This window comes from Brassica oleracea, chromosome C6 (assembly GCF_000695525.1).
Source record: "Brassica oleracea var. oleracea cultivar TO1000 chromosome C6, BOL, whole genome shotgun sequence".
NCBI classification, from domain to species: Eukaryota; Viridiplantae; Streptophyta; class Magnoliopsida; order Brassicales; family Brassicaceae; genus Brassica; species Brassica oleracea.
This window is the reverse complement of record NC_027753.1, coordinates 31,116,279-31,127,049: the sequence shown is the minus strand read 5'-3', so window position 1 is coordinate 31,127,049 and position 10,771 is coordinate 31,116,279. Positions and strand designations below refer to the sequence as shown.

The window sequence follows — 10,771 nt, the reverse complement described above, 5'->3', positions numbered from 1 at the left end:
TATAGATGGTGTATGAGCTATTACCATATTTAAAAAAAATTACCAAAAAGAAATATCAATATTAAATGTAATATATGAATTATTACCATATTCTTTTAAGTTTTCCAAAATATAAATCAACATTAAATAATATAGATGGTGTATGAGCTATTACCATATTTAAAAAAAATTACCAAAAAGAAATATCAATATTAAATGTAATATATGAATTATTACCATATTCTTTTAAGTTTTCCAAAATATAAATCAACATTAAATAATATAGATGGTGTATGAGCTATTACCATATTTAAAAAAAATTACCCAAAAAAATATCAATATTAAATGTAATATATGAATTGTTACCATATTCTAATAAGTTTGCCAAAAATATAAATCAACATTAAATAAAATTATTCATGTCATATTTTTCGGGAAGCCATGTCATCAATTTCAATAGCCATGTCATATTTGTTTTGGGAAATTGATTGTAGAGAGTGTATGTGGCAAAATCACTTCGCAAATATAGTCTAGGGGATATAAACATTTAGAATTTCCATGGGTAGAACCTCCCAATGGAAGTGCTCTATGTTGGTCCTCGACTTTTCAGAACCGAACCTAGAGACCATTGTCAACTACTCCCAATTAGGTTGAGTAGGCTCTTTCACAGGAGGTTTCTGCAAACCATCAGGGATTACTTCTGCACGAAGTCCATGTCCAAGCAAATCTGCAGATCAAACTGTTGAAATAGCAGCTTAGACATGGATTTTTAAATATCCGGATGATCCACTTGACATAGTCCCGGTTAACCCTAATACTTCATGTCTTGATCTTTACTCTTTAAATGTTTGACACTGGACAAAATTAGTAGAAAGGTAAAAGACAATAAAAGGAAAATGGTACACAGCTTGTCATGCACAAAGCTTTTTTATGGATGAGGACGTGGCCTGTCGAGACTTGATAAACCACAACAGATACCTCATTCATTATTGTTTCCTTTCCTTTTATAACCTTTTTGCCAATAAGAAAAAGATAAACGCATTACAACTTTATAATCAGTGTTATCATTGTGGTATTATTATTTGGGAGATGTGGATGTGCACAGTATACTGGCCATGTATATCTGTTCATGGTATTAGAAACGATGTATGCACGTGACCTGCTTTTGAAGGAACGATACCTCGTCTCGACTATTTCAATTTCAATTTTACTTTTGCTAGTGGTATTTCACAGTATTTTAAACTATGATTTAGGCGCGGCCGGCTAGCGGCTCTTTAGGCGGCATCAGACGCTACGTACGCAGTGGTCAGACTTCCCAATTACATACCATCCTATACGCCAGAGGCAGATCTAGGTAATAGGAAGATGGTGCAAATGCCACCTGGTTACCATCAAGAGACTATATTTTACCCTTTTCTGTATGTTTTTTTTTTAATTTCTATTTAACTAGTTAGAGTATATTTTCTCTATCCTATTATCCATGTTTTTTTTCCAAATATATTTAATTCTATTTTTTCGTAATTAGAATTATTTACACATGATGTGTCTCACTCTTTATTCCCTCCATACACCCACATAGATTAAGACATACGATTATTGCATCCTCATCAATTAATCTTCTCTAATCTTAACTTACAGATAATTGTTTTCTATAAAAATCTATATATTCTGGATTATTCATGAATTGTTTCTCAGTGACTTATAGACTATATTTTTCCCTTTTCTGTATGTTTTTTAAATGTTTATTTAACTAGTTAGAGTATATTTTCTCTATCCTATTATCCATGTTTTTTTTTCCAAATATATTTATTTCTATTTTTTCTTAATTAGAATTATTTTTTCATTTTCCTAAAAAAGAAATAGATTTATCTTCTTTTAGTGGTTTTAGCTTTTTTAACAAATTATATGCCTTTTCATTGTCTTATTACAGAAAAGATGTTTTATTAATAAACATATATATATATATATATATATATATATATATATTCTATGGTTGTGTTTTTGTCTTCCTTTAAAATGACAAGAAACAAATTAGTGAACAATACCAAACAAATAAATGGTATAAATAATTTTTTTTATTATTTAAAATCCATTTTATTGTGCCCCAGGCAAGAATCATATAGTCAAAGAAATGGTATAAATAGACATTACGCAGCCAAGGCGGAATCTACCCATGTTTGAGATTATCATTAAAAATTCAAATTAATAGTATAATTATATATTGTTCTTTTAAGTAATATCATTTATTTTAAATACTTTTTAGTTTAGTCATAAACCATATTAAATTTAATTGATCTGTTAAGTGTTAACTAAGGGTAAACTTTTCTTTTGAAATTTAAAATAATTGTAAACTTACGTATTGATACATCTTTATGTAATTTTAAAAGAATTGTGTGTGTTTTACATATAATATAATGGAGTGTTGGCATACATATGATATTTCTCATGCCCGCGAAGTTAAGAGTCGAGATCCATACGTGGTACGTCTTTGTGGATCATCATGGGATCGAACAAGGTAAATGTAACCTTTTCCCAAGCGGCATTACACCCAAAGAAACATGATTCTCACTCCTGAGAAAATAAAATACTTTGCAGACGCCAATAGACCCGACAGTACTTAATGTGTGTGTGTATAAAATTTGACATAGGAGTCATAAGAGTATCTTTTTTAAAACTTTTTTTACCTTATTCTTCCTGATTCTCTAACCCCGAGGCAAAACAGTCAGAGACTCACAGCGATGATTAGTGGCGGGCACAAGATATAGCAGAAAGACGTACGCTTTATTCCGTACGTATTTGTTGGTACCTCTCTACTTAAGATCAAATATGACATGGGTTTGAGTGTGCTATATTCGTCGCAATTAATTACATAAAACAAATTATATACTAGAATAGATAGGGGTTATAATAATGCGCCACAAAAGATGCACTAAGGTTGGATTAGACCCACTCAACCCAAAGGAAAAAGGTCTGATAGAGTTATTTCTCCAATCACCTGCCGACAATTCATACTTCTTGTGGTCAAATTGTAAATCCCTAATTTGTAGAATGTTTCCAGCACGTCGGCTCGTGTCATCTGCGCGCTGCTTATGGCACTAATCATCAATTATGTGCATGTAAATCGATGCTTAATGCTTTCACCCTCTAATTATTGGGTGGTATAAGTATAAAACCACTACCAATGAACGTTAATCGTTCCTTTAACTGAAGTTTCTCACTACTTTATTCACCATTATAAATGGTTTGATGCTGGAAGTTAATTTTAAGAGCTTTAATTATGTAACTACGCAGAGTATAATAAAAAAAAACCAATGAGTGTGCAACTGCATCCTAATAAAAGGGACATCCACATTATATGTAAATATCAAGAGACTTTGGGCATGTAATCTTGTTCCAAGTGCTATTCTATACAATGATGAATGATCCTTAAAAGTTTTTGTTGGTGTTTGCAGTCGAGTTAATGGCATTTGATTATGGATTTTCTAGAGCAATTCATAATGAATGTTTACAATTAATTTTATTATTTAATTTTACTATACATTTTCAAAAACTATTAACCGAAGATATTTGATTAATATTTTTAATTAATATTTTTAATAAATACAAAAATACTTTAAAATTTAGAAATTTTATTTTTGTAGAACAAAAAAAATCTAGATTTTTTTTTTTACTTTCAGAAAGGAAGAAATATATCACACTATCATAATTTATTATATTCAAAAACATAAATAAAAAGAGAGAAGTGAACGATGGGAAAGAAGTAAAACAATAAGCTCAAACAGTGTGAAGATGATAACAATTAAATTAAGCAGTAGCAACAAAGTTGAAGTCAACTACTCACCTTCAAAGTGAAACACAAAACTTGTTCTAACTAATATTCAGTGCATAAAAAGGCTTAATTCTTTCGTCAAAAAAAAAAAGGCTTAATTAACAAAATATTACACATATTTCTAAAATATAAAACCAAAAGAAAGACAAAAGAAATACAACTAATTCTAACCACGATTCACTATACACTTTTTATATTTAGCTGTATGTTTTTTTTCTTGCTATAGAAATCCCTTCCAATGTGGAAGTGGAAAAATTATCTACTTTCAATTTCTGTTACTTGTTTGCTCTTAAAGATTGTTGTTAAAGAGTCATTCATTCGATTCTCTGTTGTCAAAAAACAAAATCAATCTTTTCATTATTTATTATCACCAAATAATTAACTGTTAAATTTTGTAAGAATAAAAGCATCGCAATTTCTGCGACGTGCCTTGCACTTATAACTAATCATCCCTCTTCCATATTAATTACAATCCTATAACTCCTACGATTCATTGAACCTCAGCCCTACTGCATACCGATATGCTCCTAAGATGTTTTACAGATTTTGTACCTACTTAGATATATTTTAGAAGTTATAAATAAATGGGAAGCCTGCAAGTGTTTGGTTTGATTAGTTCTTTATTGACTAGTTACGGATCTAATGATAGATTGCAAATGGCTAAGGCTTATTTTGGAACGAGGACTTGGTTCATTTATGGATTCATTTATGGAACGACTGTCGTGGAGCCAATAAATATTTGCCTATAAAAGTCTCTATAATCATTTGGTTGCCACTCAAAAAAGAAATTCAGCTGCACATCATACCTTTGTTATTTTTGAGATATTCATCTATATAAACCTCGCATTTTATGGGGTTAAAAATAATTGAAAATTAATTTCAATCTCAAGTTTGATTCTTGAATAATATTAGAAAAACGAGTAAGATATTTGACGCAATTTTAAATATGAGTCATTAAAAATAAGCTCACCATTATTATAGACGTTTAAAACATACTAATGACGTTATATTATCCAGTTTTCTGCGATTAACTCATATACGTTTTATTACTCACTAGAAAGCTATTTTCTCTCAAAAAAATTCTAACCAAGAAGATTATATAAATTTATAGTCATTTTCAACTAAAGAATGAAAAAAAATAGAATGGCTAAAAGGTGAAACTTTTGAGAGGTTGGGGAGAGAATGAATTCTACATTCAAACAAACATACAATATTCAAAATGATTCCAAATTATATTGATATAATAAGTATTATAAAAAGTAAATGGAAATTTCCCACTAACAAAATACTTTATCCCACAAGGAGAAATTAACAAATATTTACCAAAAGAAAAAGGCGTCTGTGTGTGATTGGTGACCAACAAATGGGAACGATCAAGATGAATTTTTTCCTTCTTATCTTTTTGTTGGACATTCTCTCATACTTCTTATACTTTTTTAATGAAATTGTTTTTTCCCCTTTTAAAATATTTGGTTCTACAAACACCTTTAAATATACAATATAAGATGATCATTTTGTGTATAAAATATGAAAACCCCCTTTTACGATAGTTCAGCTTATTTGATTTTCACCAATTTATTCTTGCTTCTGCTTTTCTCATTCTTTAATAGATTGGTACAGATACCTGATATTGATGTATAACTCACTTTACAATATAATAGTAGAAAAAAATATCTAGAAAGCTTTGTGTAATAATTATGAAAACGTATTATTTCTTAAAGAAAAAAAACCGTTTCAGAATATAAACCAAAGTGGCTTTTTATTGAATTTACAGAAAACTAGATTTTGTTGATGATATGCCGAAATATTTAAAAAATATAAGTTCAATTATTTTGTTCTCCTATAATAAAACATGTTTGCCTACAGCGTTCTGAGCTTAATGATCTCTCCAAATCATTATTTTCTCATTTAAAGTTGCTAGTCGATTACCAAAATATGTTGCACAACTGAAGAAAACTTGCCACTGTTTGACACTTCATGATTCAATTTTTTTTTTTTTGTCAAACATCTCATCATAGAGCTTATGAAGTTGATCTTTGTCTATCAATTAATGTAATATATAAATTAGTTAATCTGAATTAGATCATTTTAAAAATCATAAAACCACAAAGATATATCAATGAAACCTAAATACTAAATTTATAACTTTACTTTGACCATATACTGTCAATGTTACCTTTACATAGTGCATGTGACTTAAAAATGCAGATGTGAAAATACGTAATATATTACAAAATAAGGATGCGTTATATCTTATGCTATCGATCTTTTCTTGTCTTAGAAATATTTTGTATGAAAGAAGATTATTACAAAACCATATTTTATCTTTTATTTTCCAAATCTTAAAACTAAATTATGAGTATTATATTATTTAAGGACTTCAGCTTCAGTATACCGAAAGTTTGTGGTATTTTTTTCATTCAAAACCATGAAATTCATTCGATCTCTTTACCTTTTTCTGTAGCTTTTCATTTCATAACAATATTCATATATTGATTTAGATATGTTAGGTACTGACATTTTAACTATCTGAATATTGTTGTGAAATATCAGTAGCTAACATATGTAATAATTTTCAAAGACCAAGAATCCTTAATCACATTTTTCTATTATTGGTCAATATGTTATACACTTGTTATTTCATTGAGAGACTTGATGTAAATAAGAATATGTGGTATAAACTCATTTTACACTAATCATATTTGCAGGCCAATGAATAAAAATAAATCAATTATATCTAAGCTAATATCCAAAGAGATCATATGTCTCTTCTTCATATGTCTCTTCTCTCTCTTTTAACATGGCATGTAACAAGGATATTTAAGAGATCATCACTTGAAATTTGCTACAAGTTTTTTTTTTTCCGACAAACTTAAATTTTATTAATATGAAAACATAATATTTGAATACAAAGTTGGAGTTAACCACTTTGGTGGATAAACTTTACAATTTTCAAAACTAGAATTTGCTGGTCCTTGTCAGGCAATTATATGGGCGGCTTGATTTCCAATATGTTTGACAAAAGTAAATGTTGTAGCTTATTCCTCCAGCTAGTTATTTCTTCGTAAATGTTTTTTATAGTTGAATCAGTCAGTAGAGCATTGATCGTTTTGACCAAGATTTCTGAATCCCCTTCGAAAATCATATTGTTATTTCCTCCTTATCCAAACGTTCTGCATTACCACAAGCAAAGCTTTTGCCTCAACAACTAAACTAGATTGGGCGAAACCCAAGTTAGCTGAGCCCCACATAAAAGGATGACCATAACTGTTCTGAAGAATCCATGCACTTCGTACTTGGTTAGAGAGGTTTAAGTCTCTATGTGTATTTAGCTAACTTTGGTTACTTTGAATTATATTGGGCTAATTGTGTCATTTATATATGGATTATGGAAAAACAATAGGTTTAATTAAGGTTTGATATGAAACATGATCCAACCTTGAATATTTGTTAAGTTACTTCGTTCTACAAATGCAAACATATGCGATTGTAGTCTTTATGGTGTCACTTTGCAAGACGCGCAATACGATCCAAAAATACGAACACACTAAGATTTCTTGTATTGCAAGTTGTTAATAGCAGGAGTACCACATTCTTATTCTGTTTCCAAAAAAAAGTTATGACCAACACATGAATTCCGACTTGCAAGTAATTCATTCTAGGGTCGATTAGCTGCATATCAAATATTTAAGAAACATGTCAAATAAACAATTTCTAGAATCTCATGAGTAAGCACAAACAGAATATGACATTAGACTAGATCAAGAAAAAACATGCAAACATATACCATAACATGGGGCATTTTTATCCTTAGATTATAGTCACTAGATTATTCTATATAGGTTATCTTCATGAATTTGAAACACCAAAATCGCATAAAGAAAAGTGATGGCGCTTGAAAACTTACAAGAGCTAACCTAATTGCAGATACATCGAGTATATAGTGGGCGAGATATAACAAAGGATATGTCCATAAAACAAGGGATTAATTTTACATTTGAATCCCAACGATGATTATATATTATTAATAAGACTGATCATCACTCAGACCTCATTTTATTGAGTTGGTTCAAAGCAGGCTGCAATATATTGTAAAGAACCCAAAGCAGAGCCGGTGCAACCACGAACAACAGCAACTGTCCCCTGTTGTCTCCCCCTTTCGCCGCCGCTTCCGCCACCGCCGCCATCTCGTTAACCACACTAGCCGAGGCCTCCGGCGGCATAGTCAAAATCCCTGACGCAGCGAGACCACCGCCGATGCCAAGACCCACGACGACTCCTTTGCTCTCGCGCATCTTGTTGATCTGGTTGAGAGCCGGCTGGAGAATGTTGAAGAGCACCCATCCGATCGCCGGGACGATCGGGAGGAGTAGAGCTAGTCCACGGTTGTCGCTACCTCCTGCTGCCGCGAGCTCGGCGATCTGGTGGGCGGCGAAAGCGGGTTCGGAGCAGCTGAGGGTGGAGAAGACGGCGCCGGCGAGGGCGGTGCTTGTGACGGCGAGAGAGACGGTGGGTTTTGGTGGGGTTGGGAGGGTGATGAAGGGTTTTGATGAGGAGATGGGTTTGCTTTGGTTTGGGGACTTAGGAGGAGATGGGTTTAGGGACATGCATGTGGCTGATGTTGCCATTGTCGCCGCCATTGGTCGGAGGGGCTTGGAGATGAGGAGTGAGTTTGTGAGATGGTTATGGGAATATTAGAAGGATGGATCAGTGGAAGTGAAGGCTTCTGGATACTTCTCTTATCCAAGGAGAAGAGAGTTGGAGATTTTTGTGAGATTTGAGCCACTGATTCTATGCCACGCTTCTCTTTGTCTTATCACTTTGATCTTCCTTATTTTAAGTTTTTTTTTTCCATCAGATAATATTAATTCAAAGAAAGAATACAAGGTCTGATACATAAGCTGATTCACAGCAAGTAGAGCCCATGAACAGGCAATTTAAACCCACACCGGGACAGCTTAAACAAACAAATACAACTCCACATCTAACTTAAGAAAATTCAATGGAACTCACAATGAACCTAGCACACAAAGCTTGCATCAACCCAACAACTTCAGGTGCTTTTGAACGAGATTTATCGTTGTTGCCCACGGCGCACCGAACGATAACCTCAACCTCTAACGACACCACACTGAGAGCACTCCTCTCCACACCAACGAACCCAGACTTTATAACCCGACAAGATCGAACCACTCTAGGGTCTCCCCCTCTTCCGGATACAGAAGCAGCGACGCACTTCATGCGACCATACTACACCTCGATAAAAGCCTTACACTGAACTCTCCATTCGCATAATAACTGTAGAAACCGAGGTTAATCCGCCAAAACTTCACCGACAACTGAAAGATGCCGGCAGCAAGACAGGAAACCGTTCACAGTAGCACCATAACTCAACAACATTACAAGCTTAGAAACCAAGAGACCATTTGGTAGAGCCATGATTTTTCCAAAAAGATAAGGACAAAATTCCACGACTAATCAACTACAGGAAATTCCATGAAATAAAAAAGAGATTTAGATAAGAAAAACTTGAAAAGAACCCGCAAACCATGGAGGATTGGATCTAGATCTGGATCAAAACATGTGCAACTAAACCCAGCCAAAGCCATGACTGCATATACGACATTCAGAAACGGCTTCAGCATACAACATATCCAAGGTAGATGCGACAAACCACACCAAGCCGCAAGCTCCCAAGCTCCTCAACCACTATATCTTCATCAAACAGAAAACTAAAAAGTGAAGAACAAAGAAGGAGAAAATCCACGATAGATCTGACCGGCGGTGGCGCTAACGGAGCCGCCACGCACCGGTCACCGGAGCTGCTACTAGTCTGAAGGTAAAGGAGGCGGAGAACGGATATCGCAAGGAGAGAAGATCGGTTTTCTTTCTTGTTCCTTATTTTACGTTAGTTTTAATTTAAATTTTCTTTATTTTTCTTTTAATCATCATTTTTTTCTGTAATTCTTATTGTATTTCACCTTTAAATCAATAATATTAATAATCTTATTTTATTATTCTGGCTTTTAAAAAAGAATCATAGAATTTGTTTATATAGTGTCTATATGGATGAAATTTATTTGATAAAATACGGAGCCAACAATCGTACTAATTAAGTATTTTTGTTATAATGAATAGTATATTTAAAAGAGTAAACCATAAGCATCACAATACTAAAACCCAGATTTCCTCAAAATCTACCATGTCCACGTCATCAGAAATAATCCTCCAATCACAGCTTTTTATTTTCGGGTTGGGCTTCAAATTTGATTGAATGGACTTTGTTTCATATTCGGGTCTGGGTCGAATGGGTTTCGGCTTTGTCGTCGTTTTGGTTTTGTCTTTTATCTAAACCTAGATTTACGGAGACGAAGTCGCGAGTCTCTTCTCCTCATCCCCATTTCACTTCGTCTTCACCCCTTGAAACCGTAGCGTCTGAGTTTTGATCATCCTATTCTTCACAATCAGTTTCATCACAATCAATTTCGCAATCAATTTCTTCTTAATGGTTTCGTTTCATCTCCCTCCTTTTCTCCTTCTTTATATATTGTTTTTTCTCCCGTGTACAAATCTAAACCCTAGAGCTGCTCGAAACTCGATTGATGGCGATGAAACTAAATGGGAAGTCGATTGTCTCCTCCGATTATGACGAAAAAGTCATGTTCTTCAGAGATCTCTTGCTGGGTCATCACGAAGCTCAGTTGCGATTTCGGCTCATCCATTTCTGGGAGGCTTGGAACCCACTAAAGAAGACGCTTATTGGGATGGAGATGCTACTCATCGACGAACAGGTTAAGCAATTAATCGTTTATTATATTTTCAAAAGAAGGATTTGGTTATCGTTCTTCACTTACTTATATTGGTTTTTCTTATGTTGTTCTTCGGAGGGAACTGTTATTCAAGGTTTCATTTCCCCGGGGCGTATAAAAATATTTGCCTGACATGAAGCGAGGATCTGTTTAC

General features: G+C 33.3%; 1 protein-coding gene across 1 annotated transcript; it reads right to left on the bottom strand.

Annotated features, from left to right (window-relative positions):
* Positions 1 to 7,660: 7,660 nt before the first annotated feature.
* LOC106300888 (photosystem II core complex proteins psbY, chloroplastic-like) lies at positions 7,661 to 8,577 on the bottom strand. Its single transcript, XM_013737146.1, has one exon. The coding sequence runs from the start codon at positions 8,446 to 8,448 to the stop codon at positions 7,849 to 7,851; it is 600 nt and encodes a 199-aa protein (XP_013592600.1). The 5' UTR covers positions 8,449 to 8,577; the 3' UTR covers positions 7,661 to 7,848.
* Between the last annotated feature and the right edge of the window lie 2,194 nt (positions 8,578 to 10,771).

Coding starts and splice junctions, on each gene's coding strand:
- LOC106300888 (XM_013737146.1), bottom strand. CDS start 8,448: ATGGCGGCGACAATGGCAACATCAGCCACATGCATGTCCCTAAACCCA.